The sequence below is a fragment of the Cottoperca gobio genome, chromosome 24, assembly GCF_900634415.1.
Source record: "Cottoperca gobio chromosome 24, fCotGob3.1, whole genome shotgun sequence".
NCBI lineage: Eukaryota > Metazoa > Chordata > Actinopteri > Perciformes > Bovichtidae > Cottoperca > Cottoperca gobio.
In genome coordinates this window covers 19,937,578-19,958,393 of record NC_041378.1, presented here as the reverse complement: position 1 = coordinate 19,958,393, position 20,816 = coordinate 19,937,578, and the positions used below count along the sequence as shown (strand labels likewise).

The window sequence follows — 20,816 nt, the reverse complement described above, 5'->3', positions numbered from 1 at the left end:
ATGAGCTGAATGTCCTCTTTGCCTCGTTTTTAACTGTAAAGGTCCAGTGCAGTGGGTGGGGCTGGTTACCCGTGCAGGTTCTCATGTTGTCATCTCATGAGTTATCACCCTGAGGGATAAATTATTTAAGCTCACTTTGCTTTTTTTGATTGCCTTTCTGTTAGTTTTAATCCTTACATTCAATTTATAACCACGCTACAGCTGCCTGGTCTTAATGGTATTTGATAACTTTCTATATGCTCTGCAATGGAGTTTATGAAGAGTCTCTATGTGGTGATTTTGTCTTGAATCCCTGCCATGTTTCACAATGTGTGTATCCTAGCTGAGCTGAGCCCTCTCTAACTAATTACCTCTTCATTGTGTTTGTTTTAGTGCTTCAGTGCTAGCGCTTCCTCTCACTAATTATGTCATCCTGCAGTTTTCTGCCATTCTTATTCTCATGCTGCTACATACTGCATTGGAAACTAAGCCATAACACTGACATGATATCTGTGTTTCTGTTTTAAACTTTATGTTGTATGGTTTATTCAATCGGCTATTTGAAGTCCACCTATTGTCTTTTAGCAAAGAAAATGTGACATACAGAAATCACAGACACACACACACACACACAGCAGGAACACAAGTACAGTTCACGTGGACACCTATAAGCACAGTCATGATGGGACAGATAAAGTGTTGGATTGGTTAGGCTGCCTGGCTCTTTTCTCAGTGACTTGTGTTTCTCCCAGCTCAGCATTCTGCTCATGCAGAATAACCATCTATCCTCTCCAATTGGAGTCAATGTTCATCCCGTCTTCCACTCCACTACACACAATCTCTTTTTCATTAACCCAGAATTTTGCATCACGCTTTACTTCTTGCTCTGGCTTTTGTCAACTTTCACTGCTCTACAGCACAACATTATATGATCTTTGTCTCTGTCATCGTCCTTTCCACATTTCTCCATCGGTCCAACACTCCCTCTGCTTCCATTTTCTCTGTGGCTCTGGGCGAGACATGTGACTAAGAGGTCCCAGCTTTGCTCTGCAACAACCAACACACGATCAGAACACAGCGATTACACAGAGAGCTGCACACGTGCACACAGGAATATTAAGCGCACATGCACACACATGAGAAGATGACAAATCCCTACTGCAGCCAAGCTTCCCGGCACCAAACCAACATTTGGTACAATTTCAACATAAAAAAGCAGTAACAGCAAAAACAACACGGTAGATGCACCTTTAAAAAATTGTTTTCCAAAACAAAATCTAAATGAATTAATATCCATAAAATATATTCTGAAAACATATTACAGACACAATGTGCACATGGGGACGTTTTAGATACACACTATTGTGCAGAAAATATGTTTGTGTGTGTGTGTGTGTGTGTGTGTGTGTGTGTGTGTGTGTGTGTTTCCACATTCTTTCTCAAACCGAAAGTGAACATACTCAGCAGTGTTTCTAATTATCTAATTAATCAGCCATTTTCAACCAAATAAAGCAGCAAATAAGAAAGCTTAAACAATATGAAGAAAAAGTATAAACTGTATACAAAATTGTAAAAACCACAAAATAAAGAGTTCATAAAATGGCAATATCTTAAAAAACTCAATTACTCTAAGGTAGTGAGTAGATGACAATTTGGCAATTTTACAGGGACAGAGCCCAGCTTTCACGACAGAGCCCTGCTTTTAAAGCAGACGTTAGCAGCACAGTTATCCTGGAGCAGGGGTCTTCAACGTTTTTCAGGCCAAGGACCCCCAAACTGGTGTAGCGTGGAGCAGGGACCCCCTAAGAGGCTTGAAGAGGTCCGTGCGAAGGGGGGTTCTTTTAGTTCAACCCTCTCCTTTCCTCCACTCTGTCTCTGACTGTAGGTGTGTGTGTCGGGAGCGAAGTCCCGCCCTTCGCGAAACACAGCGGAGGAGGGAATGTGAATGCGCAAAGCAAAGAAAACAAAAAAAAACTTAATCTACAAACAATTTTGCGACCCCCCTGTTGAAGACTTATGTCCTGGAGGATAGAAACAGTGCTGTATAGCGTTACATGTTAAATCACAATCTCACATTAAAGCCAACAGACTTATATGTTCAAACACAACATACTGTATGTTAGTGTGCTCCAGTGTGTTTGTTCTCTGTGTGTTATTGTGTATGAAATGTGGAATAACTCCTCCCTCTTTTGCTGGGCCATACATACACATCATCTCCCTGATTATGTATTTTTAGCCTCTGAGTAACACCACCAAAATGTGTCGGTCTGTTTATGCATGCATATGCTAATAGGTAGAGCGCTGCACTGTCAGAAGTTATGTGTATGTGATTGGTGTAAGGCCTGGCAGCGATGTTACACAAATAATGTACTCACCCCTAAACTCACGTGCAAAGACTAACATTCTTCTCCCCCATGCCCAAACAACCTGCCCAGCCTATAGGGACAAGCAAGGTGTGGGCCAGTCTGCAGCTTAGCACTCACAAAGCAAGCTAATACTTCTAGCACTGACTGGAAATGCAAAAGAGACGGTTTTCACCTCCCATGCTTTAAAGCCTTTTAGGACTGTTAGAGAAGAGCTCTCTTTGTTTGTCACTACATTGTGTGACATGAAACCATTACAGCTTCAATGTTAAGAGCTAGTTATAGACAGCTTTACTGGACAAGGATTCATCACATACTGGTAGGAACCTATAGCACAACACTTAAAGTCCCAACTCCACACATACTACATACATACTAATGCAGCCTGTTCACAGTTCACACTGGAAGAGACAGCATGGAATATGGTAATCCTGCATACTAAAAACCGCTTGGTTTTTAAGTGAGTGACTATTCTCCGACAATGCAATGCATTAAGTGAATGGATGAGCTGCTCACAGCTGCAAAATGTAAAACAAAGTGTGGGTGGCATTAGAACACAGCAGAAAACATACAAGAACTATTACACCCTTCGAAAAACGTGCATTTGAGAAATGTAATAGCTATGTAATTCAAGTTAATGTTTGATTGACATGCATTGGAGGATGTATTTTATAATTTCCTGTTAGTATAAGATACTTTTTAAAGACAGATATACTAACTAATGTAACTAATACTGTCTAGTTGTTAGGATGCAGTATCGAATGAGAGAACACTGACTAGGTTCAGCGCCACAGGTTTTTCAAAAAGCTCCCCATCTAAACACTGGGCCTGCAGTCTGCCTCTGCCAAGTTCTGTTCTTATAGAACCCCACGTCCATGTCTTCTGAAGACAACTTGCACTGATCTACTCTTCAGAGTAGTAAAAACATTTAGCATATTATAAGTCAACACGTCTTCAGTCCTACAGTCTCAACGTGTGTGTGTGTGTGTGTGTGTGTGTGTGTGTGTGTGTGTGTGTGTGTGTGTGTGTATAAGCAGGAAAGTGCATCACTCACCAGCATTGGAAATACGTCTCCCTCTCTCCCAGTCCTGCTGCTCTCTGTCCAACTGCTCATGCTGCTCCCTCTCTGCCTTCTCCCTCTCCATCAGCTCACGCTCGCTGCGCTCCTGCTGCTCCTGGCGCTCCCTCTCTGCCTGAGTCTCCCTCTCCACCTGACGCTCCCGCTCCTGACATTCACGTTCCTGACGTTCATGCTCCTGTTGCTCGTGCTCCAGCATCTCTCGCTCCAGGCGCTCCTGACGCTCCTTCTCTTGACGCTCCAGCTCCTGATGCTCCCGTTCCATCTCCTTCTGCCTCTGCAACTCCTGAAGCTGCCTGTAGGGAGTAGGAGAGGAGAGGAAACAGGAGAGGAGAGGAGGAGACAAGAGAGGAGACAAGAGAAGAAACAAGACAGGAGACCAGAGGAGGCGAAAGGAAACAAAAGAGGAGAGGAGACCAGAGGAGATGAGACGAGACGAGAGGAAACAAGAGAGGAGACGAGAGGAGACAAGAGAGAAGACGAGAGGAGACAAGACGAGAGGAAACAAGAGAGGAGACGAGAGGAGAGGAGATGTGAGGAGACGAGAGCAGATGTGAGGAGACAAGAGGAAACAGGAGAGGAGTGGAGACGAGAGGAAACAAGAGAGGAGAGGAGATGTGAGGAGACGAGACGTGAGGAGAGGAGAGGAAACAAGAGAGGAGAAGTGAGGAGATGAGAGGAGACATGAGGAGATGAGAGGAAACAAGAGACGAGACCAGAGGAAACAAGAGAGGAGACCAGAGGAGATGTGAGGAAACAAGAGAGGAAACAGTACAGGAGAGGAGAAGAGAAGAGAGGGTAAAGGATCAAAATTCACATGTCAATTGTGTCTATTTAAGTGTGTGTGTGTGTGTGTGTGTGTGTGTGTGTGTGTGTGTGTGTGTGTGTGTGTGTGTGTGTGTGTGTGTGTGTGTGTGTGTGGACTGCCTGTGGTGGTTTGTCTGAAGGAAGAAAAATAAAGGCTAAATTAAAACTTTATTTCTTATTTTTTTATGCAAAATCATTACATGTGACATGGTGTTTTCCTGTAGGTATTCCATGTAAACTGTGCCTGCAGATCCAGCTGCAGTCAGCAGGTGTCAGCAGTAGGCAGCAGTACTGGGACTGGTGCATGTGTGAGCAGCAGTGGAAGAATGGAAGCAGTGTGTGTGTGTTCTGGTGTGTGGGTATGCATGCACAATGGGAAAATTACAAAGTATGACAGAGCACAGAGCAGCTGTTTACCATTTTTCTATATCTGAGAGCTGATAAAATAACTGTAATGGTCCCTATGGGAATCTGGGGTGTTGTTAGAGCAATTTGAATGACAACATCAAAAAAGAATAGCATAGCATATACAGACTATTTTCATGGATAGATGGAGACTTAACGAATGAACATGTGAGTACATACTTCACTTATAGAATTTTCTTAATTAAAATATGACCCATTACACACACGCACAATGTACATGAATGGCTGTTCAGTGACACTCACAGTAGAGCTCTTTACTCTAATACTGACTGAAGGGGCACAATACCACACAGGAATCCTATATTTAACTGTATTTGGGGATAATGTGGCAAAAGAAAGATTGAAACATACTGAGCTTCTGTGACGAGGTGGACATTTGATACTTGTTTGCATCTGTGTTTGAATCCACTGTAAAGACACAGATTTGAGTAAATATCCCGTTATATTCTTTAAAAAATATACATTCCAGAGCCAACAATGTGAATATAACATAAGACAATGAGATATTTTGTTGCTCCAGAGGACTGATGAAATGTCTCCATATGTCCTTCCTGTGATGGGTGAAGCTAAAAAAGACATCTCCTCCCTCCACGCCACTCTCGGCCTTGTAGGGAAACGCTACAGGATCCAAAGCTGGGAAAAGCCTCCTGCACAGTTTAACTGCCATCTCACTCGCCTCCTGACAAGAGTTGCCAGGGAAACCGTTGCTACGGGAGCGTGGGCGGCGGCACGAACATAGACATATGTGCACATGCACACATATTGCTTTCGTCTTTGCATCGACTTACACTCTGAGGAAGAGTCAGAGAGGATTTTTTCTGGAAACATCAACTGGATTATTGTTCAAATCAAGAGGCAGGAAACATGCAGACAGAGGCTCTGCAGTCAAAGGGTAAGTAGATCAGATCAACAGCACAGTATGGTAATGGCCAAAAGTCTTCAGTTAAACACCTTTATGTTTCCTTCAGTAAAAATGACGTCACATTCGGGTTTTGCCACAAGTAACAACTGAGCTAAACCTCCAGAGACACGGAAGTCTGTCGGCCAGCTGGAAATGTTGTATGAATGGATAGGAGCCCAGATGGACCATATGGACCTACTCTAGTACCCCACACACACACACACACACACACACACACACACACACACACACACACACACACACACACACACACACACACACACACACACACACACACACACACACACACACAACTCTGTGTCATCATGTGTCCCACTAACATAAGACCCCAACCTTGTTTTAAAGCCAAGCTTTTTTAGAGGTGTGTGTGTGTGTGTGTGTGCGTGTGTGTGCGTGTGTGTGTGTGTGTGTGTGTGTGTGTGTGTGTGCGTGTGTGAATATCTGCGGATGGCACTTGTTGGTGAAAAAAAATGCCATCCAGAGCAGCTGATGGTGTTTTCAACAGCCAACAGCTAACACACATTTATCACACTTCACATTTCTCCATAATCATCACTTTGATTAAAGACCGGTGCTCCCACGCACCACACAGCTATTTATACCACAGCCTGTTATTTAAACCAGTGTCTTTTTATTCTGAGGGTAGCACTCTGCTTCTGTGAACAGGTGCTTTACCCGCTCTCTTCCCTCCGCTGTCCATGACTCCACTCACACATCCTGTGAGTATTTCCATCCATCCATCAATCACTGCTGAAGCATCATGGCCAGCCTGCTCCACTCTGGTTCATCCATCTCTGTCTCCATGAAAGAAAGGTAGATTAAAGAAGAGGTGGGTAACAGAAAGTGAGATATGTTCCTGCTGTGATGTGGAAAATCCATTACAGAGACATGTCAATAGTCCAGCCTCTCCGTAGACTGAGGTGAACATGTTTACCTTTTTAACTGGAATTGCTTTGATGAAGGTTTATGATTCAAATATGGGTTAACTAATCATCTAAAACTGAAGCTTCAAATCAAATCAAATGTATTTATACAGCCCAATATCAGAAATTACACATTTGTCTCAGTGTGCTTTACAGACTGTACAGCATACGACACCCTCTGTCCTTAGACCCTCGCATCGCACAAGGAAAAACTCCCTCAAAGAAACCCCATAATTAAAGGGGGAAGAATGTTAGAAACCTCAGAGAGAGACTGAGGAGGGATCCCTCTCCCAGGACGCACAGACGTGCAATAGATGTCGTGTGTACAGGATAAACAACATAGTAACATAGTATGTGATCAAATATGAAAGAGATGGATCCAGGAGGATGCTTGTCTAAGTCTGTAAAGTGACTTGATGTACACATCTTCCTAAGCTAGCAGAGCGTTAGCTTTCCTTTCCAAGCTTCAGGTGTATGCTACACTTCTCTCCTCCCTCTCCTCCCTCTCCTCCCTCTCCTCCCTCTGCTGCACTCATCCTTTCCTCTCCCAGCAGTCCGATGCTGGCTCTGTACCACCAGATGACCTCAGGTGCCTGTCTGTCACTGGCTGCTAAATATGGAGCATGACCGGAACCGAGAGGGAGAGGGGAGCAGAAGAATAAAGACAAATGAAGCTCTGCGGAGACAAAGACTGAAAGTGAAGAAGAAAAATGGGGGCTCTCAGCCCTACACAGTCTGTACAATTCTAAAAATTCAGAATTAGTGTGTGTGTGTGTGTGTGTGTGTGTGTGTGTGTGACTGGTGATAGAATGAACAATACTTCCGACTTCAGCATGGCTCATCCTGTAGCGCTGGTCGAGTTAGAGAGCAAACCAAACTCACATGATGCCTCATATCGTTCAATGTAATTAAACTCAAATGTTACCGTCACACAACCAACTCTGTGATAATACAAACGTCTTGAGTTGTCGTCCAATGAAATAAATGCTCGTAAATCATGAACACGGATACTTTTCCATCTCTATTATCCATCCCATACAACGTGACAAATCTTAATTCACTGCGCACTACAGAGCAAACTATTGAGTAGTGAATGAGTGAGTGGCTTCAGACACAGCCAAATATTGATATTAATATTGTTTAAATATGGAGGTTTTCAGAGTGTCCCCTGAAGACGTTCACAGTTGTCACTTGTTTGTTCACATGAAAAGTAACAGAAAAATCTAGATAGAAGTTCAAACCCTGGATCCTCTGTCACCTCTCAGCGGGCCAATCACAGACAGACGCCTGAGTCCTAAACCAATCCTATACTGGCCCCTGAACACATCACATGGGTGTTTGCTTGGATGGGGATCTGGATTCATTGTGTTTCTCTTTAATTAGTTTGTATATGCTGGACACAGTCTCCACTCATGACATTACAATGTGGTGAGCAGCAGCTGCCCCTCATCTGAGCTCATGTAACTGAGACTAAAGTTACAGTTCCTGACGTGCCCCCCTCTCTGTTTGCACGTGAGAGTGCTTCAATTCATTGTCATTGAATCCTTAAACCAGCTTTGTGGTTAACAGCTTTTAGACCTTAACCAACAGCTGGCCTCCATTAATACAGCTCTGAGCTTTGTGCATGTGAGTGCGTGCGTGTGTGTGTGTGTGTGTGAGAGAGAGACAGAGAGAGAGAGAGAGAGAGAGAGAGAGAGAGAGAGAGAGAGAGAGAGAGAGAGAGAGAGAGAGAGAGAGAAGAGAGAGAGAGAGAGAGCGAGAGAGAGAGAGTTCCAGTAGTCAGTGTGATCTTTTAGTCTCTACCTTCTCTGCAGGTCCATCTCGTCTGGGGCGGGGCCATTCTGAACCTGGGGGCCCTGCCGGGACAATGTGGGGCCTGCAGGGGGCGACACAAAAAGACATTCCATGTCAATAAAGGAAACATAGATCTACAGTCAAAAGCACAGATAAGTCATATCATACAACATTTAAATACGTGTCATATTTTGCACGATTCTTATCATACCTATCGTAAGACAAATGTATATCCAGCCACCTGCTGTATAAAAGCCTCCAACCGATACTGCAGGTTGTCATGGCAACACAGTGTTAGGTTTCTGTAGCTCTCCGTTGCAGAGGAGGAGTCCGGCACTAGGATGAACGTCACCATCTGTGTGGACCTATGCGGGTTATACACAGGATTTTCCTGCCAGCAGGAACTCGTACCCCATTATTTTTGCACCTGTGGTTAATTATAAACTTTTTAACGTTTTATATGTTCAAAGCCTTTTTCCTTGCAGTGTAAAAGTGTAGGCAACCACCCATGACACGTTTGTGATGAGGGGCCTGCCTTTTATAGCAATTTCATTTCATGGTCTTCATCTTTATTCGAGTTCTTCGCGTCAGTTAGTCATCAACTATCACAGTAGCTCGAACCTTATAACATTGCGTCGTCTTACTACCAAAACAGTATATCTCAAAAGTGAGTCACCTTTAGATTTTTGCAAATATTCTGATTATATCCTTTCAGGGGATAAAACATATCTACTGAACTTTGATATCACTTAAGAGTGTCAGTTTGTGCTTGAATCACAGTTTAGATATGTCCTTGAAAATTACGTAGTAACACAGCTGTTATTGTCTAAACAGCTGGACAACAAAAGTGAGTACACCCCCATATGAACAGGTCCTAATTGCTGCCCAATGATGTTGTTTCCCCCTGGTGTCATGGTGACTGTCTGGTTACAAGGTGGATTAGGTGGTAAAGAAAGCAGGGCTCGTTAAATTTGGTGTTTTGGGCACAATTCTCTGAGATGTGGGACAACATGGCCACCTCATGCAAGAACTCTCTAGCGAGCTGAAAAAAGGATTATTGCCGCTTCCACAAAGATGGCCTGTGGCTATAAGAAGATTGCCAAAACATGAAACGAGTGCAGTTGACAGCACAGTGGCTAAGACTCATACACGCGGTTTTCCAGGACAGGTTCATCGGAACAGGACTCGCCAGGGTCGACCAAAGAAGTTGAGTCCACGTGCTGAAGCGTCATACCGAGAAGGGGTGGTTTCAAAAATAGAGAAGTGGAGTGCTTCCAGATTGCATGCGAGGTTGAGAGAAGTGGGATGTCAGCCCTTGTCAGTGCCCAAGACCAACGGCAGCACACTGCATCAAATCGGTTTGTATGGCGGTCGCCCCAGACAGAAGCCCTTCTGAAACGATGCATAGAAAGCCCGCAACAGTTGCTGCAAGGACATGAATCAAGAAATTGAGTTACTGGAACCAGGTCCTGTGGTTGATGAGACAAAATAAAACCTTTTGGGTCAGATGGGTCCGGCCGTGTGTGCGGCACCCTGGGTGAGGAGTACCAAGACAATGTGTTTTGCCTACAGTCAAGATGGTGGTGGCAGCATCTGGTCTGGGGCGGATGCATGAGTTGCTGCCGGCACTGGGGAGCTGATTTTCATTGAGGGGACACATTGAATTCCAAATATGATTGACATCCTGCCAGCAGAGCATGATCCCCTCTCTTCGGAAACTGGGCCGTAGGCAGTTTTTCCAACATGATAATGACCCTAAACACACCTCCAAGATGACAACGGCCTTGCTGAAGAAGCTGAAGGTTAAGGTGATGGATGGCCAAGTATGTCTCCAGACCTAAACCCAATTGAGCACATGTGGGGCATCCTCAAGAGGAAGGTGGAGGAGTGCAAGGTGTCCAAACCCCGTGCGCTCCGTGTGATGTCGTCGTGGAGGGTGGAAAGAAGATTCCAGAAAGGAAACCTGTGCAGCTCTGGTGAATTCCATGCCCAGGAGGTAAAGCAGTGTAGATAACAATGGGTGGCACACAAATATTGACACTTTGGCACAATTTAGAACAGGTTCATATGGGGGTTTGTGTACTCACTTTGTTGCCAGCTGTTTAGACCATTAACAGCTGTGTTGTACTGAGTAATTTCAAGGACAATAAATCTATACTGTTATCAAGCAGCCCTGACTACTTTAGTTTATATCAAGTTTCAGTAGATAATGTTATCCCTGAAAGGAATAACAGAATATTTGCAAAAATCTAAAGGGGTGTACTCACTTTTGAGATATACTGTATATATGATAAATATCTAATAATATATATATAGATATATATATATATATATATATATATATCATATAGGTTATGTATATATAATAATATCTCTATATATATATTATACTATGTATAAGGATTATGAATAGAGGAGAGGGAGAGAGAGAGAGAGAGAGAGAGAGAGAGAGAGAGAGAGAGAGAGAGAGAGAGAGAGGAGAGAGAGAGAGAGAGAGAGAGAGAGAGGAGAGAGAGAAGAGAGAGAGAGAGAGAGAAGAGAGAGAGAGAGAGAGAGAGAGAGAGAGAAGAAGAGAGAGAGAGAAGGGAGAGAGAGAGAGAGAGGAGAGAGAGAGAGAGAGAGAGGGAGAGAGAGAGAGGAAGTGAGAGGGAGAGAAGAGAGGAGGAGAGAGAGAGGGAGAGAGAGAAGTGAGAGAGAGAGAAGAGAGAGAGAGGAAGTGAGAGAGAGAGAGAGAGAGATAGAGAGAGGAGAGAGAGAAGGAGAGAGATTAGAGAGAGGATAGTAGGGAGATATGGAGAGAGGAGGATAGATAGGTATGTAGGATAGAGAGAAGAGAGAGAGAGAATAGAAGAGAGGAGAGGAGAGAATATCGAGAAGACATAGATTCAAAAATTAGACATTATACACACACACACAAATATATACAGACACACTAAGGTATAGGTAGTACAAGTAAATATACATACACACATATATATCTATATATAGATATCTACATATATATATACATACACACATATTATAATATATATATATATGTGTAATAATGTGAAGTGGACAGAGGTAGAGGACTGTCATTCTTCTTTGTTTAACACGCCCAGCCAGAGAAACAATCCATCGAAGCTGTCAGGAGGTCAAGGTGTTTGTGTATGTATGCTCAGTATGTCCATCCATTATCTTGTCACAGACAAACAGAGGGTTATGAATGATATATCACCTTTGGCATGTAACTGTACACACTCAGAGCTAAATGACGTACACACTCTGCAATCACAGACCAAATACAAAGCAAATTCTACCTGTCTCCACTCTGTCAAAGTTAACCTGACTATGAGACACATGTCCACGTCCAGGTTTATTTAGAGCGTCTGGTACAGCACAGATAGCAGGATTACAGGGTGAACACATTTTTTAAAAGCCACATACAGTATCTCATTTAGCTCATGATGTCATCCTCCAAGAATCTATAGCAACATCCTGTGATTGGCTACAGCTCAGCTGAGCAGGAAAGAAAGTGATGCCTGCTCCATCGAAATCTATGGCTCTGGTAAAGAGTTTAGGGTCAGATCATGGTTCATGTTCATCATCAGAAAACCCTTCTGAGAAAATCCCTGACTTCCTCCTCACAGCAGTTCCTACTGTAGCAGGGAGTGGCACTCATTTACAGCACAGCATCAGACAGAAACAGACTACCTGGCAGACCTGCACCTCTGTGCTGACCCTGACCTTTATTAATCGTATCCTGACTTCATTACTATTAATACAGTATGTATTGACTTCAAAGCTCACACACACTCTCTGCTGCTCACTTCAAGGACCTCTTAATGATTTTCAATGTCTTGTTTATTGTGATTCAAGGACTCAAAGTTGTACAACTCTAAAAGAACAAACTGCTTTTCTATGCTGAACTTTGATTAACAAGAAAAACCCTGTGACCTCTGGGAAACCTGTTAAATAATTGATGAGTTGATGAGTCAACTTCTGAATTTCAGAACGCAGGATGATGAAATTATCTTGGTTCATTTCTTACTCTGAACGCAGACAGGATTAGTATTATAACCAGACCTCTGTACAATAATATCTGAATCAGCATTGGATTCTATTCACTGGAGGTCATATGTGAACAGAGCTGTTCTCCGTCTGTTTCTGTGTCTATCTTTGACTCCTCCACTGCGTCCTACTAGTCTGGGAATATTTTGGGGCTCGGGGGAGTCAGAATGTCTAGAGGGCAGCAGGATAGCGACATCTATACCTCTGCCATCCTTACCTCCTATGGATGACTGCTGGACATTTGATTCCCACTGGCCTGTCAAAATATCTCAATATCTCAGAGACATAGCAGGGACACTCCTGAAACAAGTGTCAGATGAGGAGGATCATGTGACCTGCAAACATGTACTTATTATAGTTTCAGATCTGCCCAGCAACAAGTGGGCCGGCCTATTAGATGGCCTTGATGGGTTAAGGTAAACACTGGGGTATTCACTGGGGTATTAAGGGAAAGCCAGGGAGACTGGAGGAGCCGAGGATTGATCCGCCAATCTTCCGATTGAGACTTTTATTTGATGTGCATATGATTGTAATTAGTTCAACAACAGATGGTCTCTACAGGTAAAGTTAAAGAAGTACAAAAAGAAGAACACACACCTGTATTTATTTGTATCATCATCTGATAACCTACCACATATACATCAGATATTATTCCCAGTCTGTATCTCTCAAGCGTGACCACAAAAAAAAAATCTAATACACTATAAGCCCTAAGGGACAAACAACACCTTTAAAACAATCAATCCATGGGATTTATTGGCATGAAGACACAGGAATTGAAGACAATATAAAATCCTGTGCTGAAAAGCAGCAGGACCAGCGTCCCCCGAGACAGAGGCCTCTCCCTTGTGCAGTTGGCTCAGGAGCTGTTAGCACTTCCTACCAAGGTCAAGTGCACTTCGTTGAGCAATGCAGCACACCTGGGCAGAGCATACAGCTGTAACACCCCTATGCTTAAAACAATGAATGAATACTTAATGACACGGTACAAAAGCTCACCGTGCAAATTCCCATTGAAATGAATGAGAAATTGAGTGCTACTTACAAAGGCTGTATGTTACAGAAAAATACTCAGAAAAACAACAGCTCACAGCATGTAGAATGTAGACTGATCCAAACTGCACTTAAGTCTAGAACCTAACTATGTTGCTCAGAGAGCACAGAACTCTACACTCCTAAAGACTCAATATAAAAACAAATGCACACAAGATTTTATCACACACACTAAAGGGCAAACTGAGATGCTGCAACTGAAATTAAGAATGAGCAGCAAACACACAAGTAGTTAAATCACTAAGTACAACATGGCTACCAGCATGAGGTGTAAAAGAAACCACCACAAAACCAACACAAAAACAGTAACACAGCCTTTGTGCAACAGCCACAAACCAAAAGGATCACAACATGTAGACCAACAACAAAGTTGCTGCCAAACACCAACACCAACAGCAACGCACCAGAGGGCTGTACTACCAAGCAGGGTGGACAGAGCCAGGGGTTCCATACCCAGGTTTTCTTCTTCTGTGGTTTACAACTGTCTTTGAAAACCCAGATTTTCTCCTCTGTACAGTAACACGCTTCATATTTTAAACGGTTGTGATTGGCTCTGATCTCAGCTACTCATTTTGTGGCAGTACCTCAGTCTGCAGGGACTAACGGACCAAGTATTGAGTGTGGACAGGTAACTTGAGAGGTGCCAGCTCAATTCCTGAGCACTGCAAAGGTGCCCTTGAGTAAGCACCGGACCACCACACTGCTCTCCTGCCCCGTGCGCTGAACAGTAGCTGCCCACTGCTCCTAATACTAGGATGGGTTAAATGCAGAGTTTATATGTCACTGTGTGTGTGATGCTGTGTACATGTGTGATGATAAAAAGAGGACTCAAAATCCTTAATTTTCCATCAATTTCAAGATGACAGAACTTGAATTATTAAGGGAAGATGAATGGACCCATGAACTGGGAAATTCATAAGAATCTGTTGCCATCCAGGACGATGAGGATGACCTTACATGACATACTGCAAAGGAGACTGTCAATCTGTCCCAAAGGAAGAAAACAAAAGGTGTTGAACCGGCCAGACTTAATCCCAAAAGAAGACTGGTGGAAGAACTGAAGATCAAGATTCCGCATGTTTGTTCCCCATGTTTTCATAACTGAACCATTCCATCCAATGGAAATATCCTTGTATCCTTGAAATGTCCAGTGTATAATTGTATACAAATGTTCCCAGAATTCAATCTGACATACAGTATTTGGTGTCTTTAAGTTATGCACAAATAAAGATTCTGATCCATCTATAAAGCTTACTGCGTGGAGCTGGTGTGACTGAAAGCAGTTAGATATAGACACACAAACCTGACGCATTTAATAAGAACAATATTGGCCTTCACAGCAAATATATTGTAAATGTAATGAGAGGTGAGGTATAATATGTTTAAAAAAAACACATCAAATTGTGTTAAGCAGGGATCATATCATAATCATATTATTTTTGAGTCAGTTGGGTCTATAATAACCGTCAAGAAGAACCACTGTCAAATGCTAAAGTCTAATTAATGAGAGACTACAGAGTCAAACCACACGGAACAAAAAAAAGAAGCTTATGACTGCTACAATCTTCAAGGTGCTTGTATTGAATGGAAAGAAGCTTCTCTTCAGTACACTAGGGCTGATGGGGCAAATTACAGCTGCCAGGATTTTAAATCTCCAAGGAAGAAAATATACAGTATATATATATATACTATATACACAGTATATATAGATAGGTAGATATTTATATAGATATAGATATATATTCTTCCTTTGAGATAAAGGCTGGGATGTGTAGCTGCTACCTCCACCTCCCCTATGAGCATTTTTTAGACACAAAACCATTACTGCCATGAATTATATATTACTGCATGACCAATGATACATGGCTATGGCTAATGGCAGCAAAAACAGAAGGGCTCTTGTTTTCAGCGTTAAATTACAAGGGACAGCAGCAGGTCATTTCAAATGGAGAGGAGGACTGTGCTGGTACATTATTCATCATCAGACCTAAACACATACTCTATATTATACAGATATACACTGATGGTTCTCTGTCGGAGGGGGGGCTGAACCCCTACATGTTTACACCATGCTTTCACCCCCCTGACCTGTAAAGAAGTGGCCCTGGCCGTGTTGCTATGGGACGGGGATGAAGTGTCCCTCTGTGCGTCTCTACTGAGTCTCTACCTCTCTTAGGTTTCAACTCCCACATGCGTACTTGGCGTGGGCCGCTAAGACCGAAAACAACTGATTACTGGACACATGGACGTGTCCATGGAAAAATGCTCCTGACACATTTATTCATCAATACTTATAATCTGATATATAATGATATCACATTTTGAATCAGACCATTCTATATTATGAGTGATTTTACTTTTGATACTTTAGAAAATGATCCACCATTGGCTCTATTTCTGCTCATACTTTATCTTTTAAAAATACTGACACCATCAAAGCTTTGTTTGTTTTTTTAAACAAAAACTAAAGTTAGTATACGCGACTTAATACCTAAATTCAAATCTTTGCTTTTAACTTAAAAGAGAGAGAGAGAGAGAGAGAGAGAGAGAGAGAGAGAGAGAGAGAGAGAGAGAGAGAGAGAGAGAGCGAGAGAGAGAGACAGACAGACAGACAGACAGAGACAGACAGACAGACAGACAGACAGAGACAGAGAGACAGAGAGACAGACAGACAGACAGACAGACAGACAGACAGAGTGAGAGTGTGTGTGTGTGTGTGTGTGTGTGTGTGTGTGTGTGTGTGTGTGTGTGTGTGTGTGTGTCCAGGTCAAGCCGGGACAGCATGTATTTCTGACCCTTTATTCAAACGTGTTTCCTTTAAGAGAATCAGGGAGACATCCTACTATCCATCAGTTTCTGTTCTCATACAACCTGCCATGCCAGGAGAGGATTATTGGCCAGACCACAACACAGACAGATGCCCGGCAGCCTGTGACCCTCCCTCCCTCTCCTCACCCACTCTGCTTTGGCCTTTTTAGGAGAAAAGAGAACCGTGGAGGAACACAGTGTGTGTGTGAGTCAGAGGAAGACACTCTGCTAAAGTGAAGATGCAGCTGCTTTCACTGATGTTAGGCAAGGTGATGAAACACACTACAACATCTTCACATTCTGAGCATAGAGCTACATGAATCAGAAGGAAGCAAAGCAGGAGACCTGACGATGGGTCAGGGATGACTTCGTACTGTACACTTCTCCACATTACAAACAGGCAACATTTACTACTACTACTACTACCGGTACATTTTTATATCATGTATCCTCAAGTGAGGACTATAACTGAATTAGCTTCTGTAGGAAGACTGGTGCTCTTAGTGAAACCCCATGTCATGCTAAAAGTGTTGTTGCACTGCACGTTCTGTAAAACAGAACAGCTTGAAAAAAAGAAGAGATATTGTTTAAAGTTATGTTCCTGCTGATCTCCACTCCCCCTGCTCCCAGGCGTCTAGCACAGTATAAATCAGGCTATAAAAGGTGAAGATACTGTAAATGTTCAAGCAGCAGCACAGATCACAGAAACAGATTTATGGATTGTGGAACTGGTCATATAGAATGAGCTCTGCCTGGATACTCTCACTGAGATATACTGCTACTCTAAGCACTTAAGATAAAAAGCTTGGAATAAGCTGCCTGTGGGAGACTCAGATGCAGAAGGAAACTTTGGTCACTACGTGTTTCCAAACACTGACAAACCATCTCCACCGCTGTGTTCCCGACCGCGCATTCTGCTCATAAACTGAGCGCATTTGCCGACTGTGCAGCTCATAAGTTAAAATTGAACTGCTCTGCAATCCGTTTGCAGTTGAAGTGGAAACGGCACCTGTGAACATCCAGATGGAGCTGATTGACCTCCAGTGTAACGACACTCTCAAGGCAAAGTGTGACTCTGTGGGCGTTGCAGTTTCCAAACTTCATCCCCGTCATGCCGCTCAGATGCTTTGCATGTTTAGAAGCACATACCTGTGTGAGCAGCTTTTCTCTGTGATGAAGGTCGTCTCACTAATGCTCACCTTCACTCACTGAGGGTTTCCACAGAACCCCAAACATTAAACTGGCAGCTAAGAAAAGATTCCAAACATCTGGCTCTGACACATGTGCATACTCGGAGGATGTAGCCTACCTAAATATGTTCCATATCTTTTTGCACTTTATCCAATATGACTATCCTGTTCAATAAATGTGGACCGTGTTTGGCTCTCGACGTAGTCCCAGTTTTTAATTTTGGCCCTCTGTGATTGAGTTTGACACCCCTGGTCTACTGCTTGCTTTGTGGAGTTTCTCCTCAGCTATATCGCGAAGGGCAGGGCACCACCCCCACCCCCAAACAAAAAAAATGTCAGCTCAAAATTGTCTGCGAGCCATATCACGTCATCGAAAGAGCCATAGGTTCCCGACACCTGCATTGCTATATCATCAAGATTAAAGTTGACCACAAAATGTATTATAAGCAACATTTTTGTGATTCTGCTGTCTCGTGTCCTCAAACACACAAACACATCACACACACTTCGTAGCAACAATAGCAGAATTAGGCACATCACTATCACACTTAATGAATGGGATTAGAGTGATGGGAGGCATGGTTAAGGGAGAGAAGAAGGGACGGCGATAGAAAGTGAGGTAAGGAGAGGAGAGGACAAAGAAGAGGAGAGGAGAGTACAGGAAACAGGAGAGGAGAGTAGAGGAAACAGGAGAGGAGGATAGGAGAGGAGAGGTGAGGAGAGGAGAGGAGACTTGAGGAGAGGAGAAGAAACAGGAGAAGAAAGGAGAGGAGTGCAGAGCAGAGGAAACAGGAGAGGAGAGGAGAGGAAACAGAAGAGGAGAGGAGAAGAGAGGAGAAGAAACAGAAGAGGAGAGGAGAGGAGAGCAGAGCAGAGCAGAGCAGAGGAAACAGGAGAGGAGAGGAAACAGGTGAGGAGATGTGAGGAGAGGAGAGGAGAGGAAACAGGAGAAGAGAGGAGAGGAGAGGAAACAGGAGAGGAGACGTGAGGAAACTTGAGGAGACGTGAGGAGAGGAGAGGAAACAGTAGAAGAGAGAAGAGGAGAAGAGATGAGAGGACAAGAGAATAGAGGAGAGGAGAGGAGAAGAGAAGAGAGGAGAGGAGATGAGAGGACAAGAGAATAGAGGAGAGGAGAGGATAAGAGAGGAGAGGAGAGGAGAAGAGAAGAGAAGAGAGGAGAGGAGAGGAGAGGAGAGGAACAGGCGTAGATAAATGCCGATGCACAGCCAGAGGATGAAGCAGCGCACTTCAGAGTGCTTGTTTCAGAACACCAAGGTCGTGGTGTCCCACTGAAGTTACAGCCAGCAGAACTACATGGAGCTGTGTGGATGTGCATGTGACGTGAATACTGAACCTCATGTCCCATCTAAGCAGGATTTATAAATGGTCTTTGATTGGCAGATGTGAGGACCAATCACGCTCTATGATGCTGAAAATACATCATTCCATTAAGTGACGCAGTTATCATGTCCAGCCTTAGTACAAGTAACTCTTGTTTTATTGTTGACATATGTCTTTATCATCCTGTATTATCGTGTCTCTGAGTATTCATAGCTCCTGCACACAGTCTAGGACCCTCGGACCTCTGCAGTAAAATGCTCATACCACATACAAAGAACAAGTGAGCAGACCTACCGGTGTCCTGGGAGTTCAACACCTCCAGGGCGTGCATCATGGCACTGGCAAATACATTGGCATCTTCCTTGCTGCCAAAGTTGAGGCCGTAGACCTGGCGGGCGTCTCGCCACTGGTGGAAGGTCTGCGTGGCCTGATTGTACTTCAGCCCCTTGGGAATGGCACAGTTTATCACCACCTGGAGAGGTCCACAAAAAGGAGACAAGAGGAAACATCCTTTAGCTTAGAAATTATTAATGAAATAAATATCAAATGTAAAGCATGTCATTTAAAGTAACCCAATCAGCAACTGTTTAAAATACAGCTTTATTTAAGGAGCCACCAATAACAAAATGCTGTCCAGTCCTGTACAGCTATGTTTCTTAAAGTAACAGGAAATATCCTTGTGGAATAGTGACAGCATGTTTCAAGACTGAGATTTATGGTTTAGTAACACAAATACAGATGTTAAAAGAGGAGAGGTCTCACTCCATCACTCATGATGCTACCTGCCACCAAGCTGAACAAACTCACACAATCCTTGATAATGTCCCAGTCTCACTGAACTCAAAGTGACAACACTGGCCCAGGACTAAAGGTCCCTTCATAATCTTCTCACCGTGTTTGAGGTGCTCCTGATGACAGCAGGGATGTTACTGAGTTACTACAACTACAGCGTTATTAAGACAGAGAAGTGTGTCTCACAACCTGAGGGTCTGTGCAACAGCTTCAAGATGCATTTCACACAAAATGGGAAATGCATCTTGAATTCAAGGATTTAAATCTGCTCCATAATCAGTCAAATGTGGGGATAATGTAAAACATATGAATTCATAATCTGGTGTCAATTCCTGTAGTTATTATATGAGTCTTTGGCAGGCAGGAAGGGATTTACATAGGCGCTCTTTGATTGCTGAAGGGCTGAGTATTAAAACAAGCAGCCAGTAACTGTGAGAAGAATTGAGATTGTGTAACTATTAACTATTTTATTGTCGGTGGCAATGAAAAAAACTAACTGTGAATCAGCCTGAAGCTCAGAGTGAGAACCGCTAACACAACCGTCAAAGTCAAGTATTTAATAAGGTCACATTTTATAGTTGTGTGTGTGGTGATTTCAGGATTAAGGGTGGCAGTCCAGTGTCAGAGTACTGCAACGTATGTTATCATATTCTAATAAGACATCTCCGTGTTTTCTGATCTGCTCCCATTTTAATTTAACACTTTTTAGTTTCTCTTTTTAACAGAGCTATATTAAATAAATCCACTCAGTTCCACTTTGTTAGTGAAAGTCAACGCTTCCTGCACAGATGTTTCACATTAAAAGCTTTCCAGCTGTACAAAGGGCATAATCTCTCCTTTACTGGTTCACCTTTACCTTTACTGTGTAGCATGGACAGGAAATGTCGAGTTTAGTTGGCAGTAGATTAACATCAATCAAAACACAGCAAAGAGAATTAAGATAAAATAGGGAGTTCTGCACTGAGTCAAGAAACGCGGTGCAGGTGATAGTACAAAAATCAGGTGCTTGTTAAGATAAAGTAGTCGAGTAAAAATAGAAATCAAGGACTGTCCAGCTTACTTAAGATAAAAGCTCGGTTAGCAGTCTGAAAAACATCGGAGGCACTCTGGTTGTAAATTTTTAAAATCCTTTGTTAATTATTTTAAAATGTAAGTACAATATGTAAACAAGTGTTTAAGTGGCCAGTACTCACACGCCATGTGACACAGGTCACTGAACTCTTGATGAGTTTAAATTTAAACACCTGCTACATGTGCATTAGTGATGGGAAGTTCGGCTCTTTTCTGAGA

The 20,816-nt window shown here is 43.1% G+C and overlaps 1 protein-coding gene across 5 annotated transcripts in view; it reads right to left on the bottom strand.

Moving 5' to 3' along the window:
- Window positions 1-20,816, bottom strand: part of enah (ENAH actin regulator) — a 91,888-nt gene that overhangs the window by 13,281 nt on the left and 57,791 nt on the right. For all 5 annotated transcript variants that reach the window (XM_029462698.1, XM_029462699.1, XM_029462697.1 and 2 more), the window contains 3 exons: window positions 19,029-19,206; window positions 8,302-8,374; window positions 3,397-3,716 (listed from right to left, as the gene is read on the bottom strand). In XM_029462698.1, the coding sequence (XP_029318558.1) occupies window positions 3,397-3,716; window positions 8,302-8,374; window positions 19,029-19,206 (571 nt within the window). The remainder of the gene's footprint in view (window positions 1-3,396; window positions 3,717-8,301; window positions 8,375-19,028; window positions 19,207-20,816) is intronic.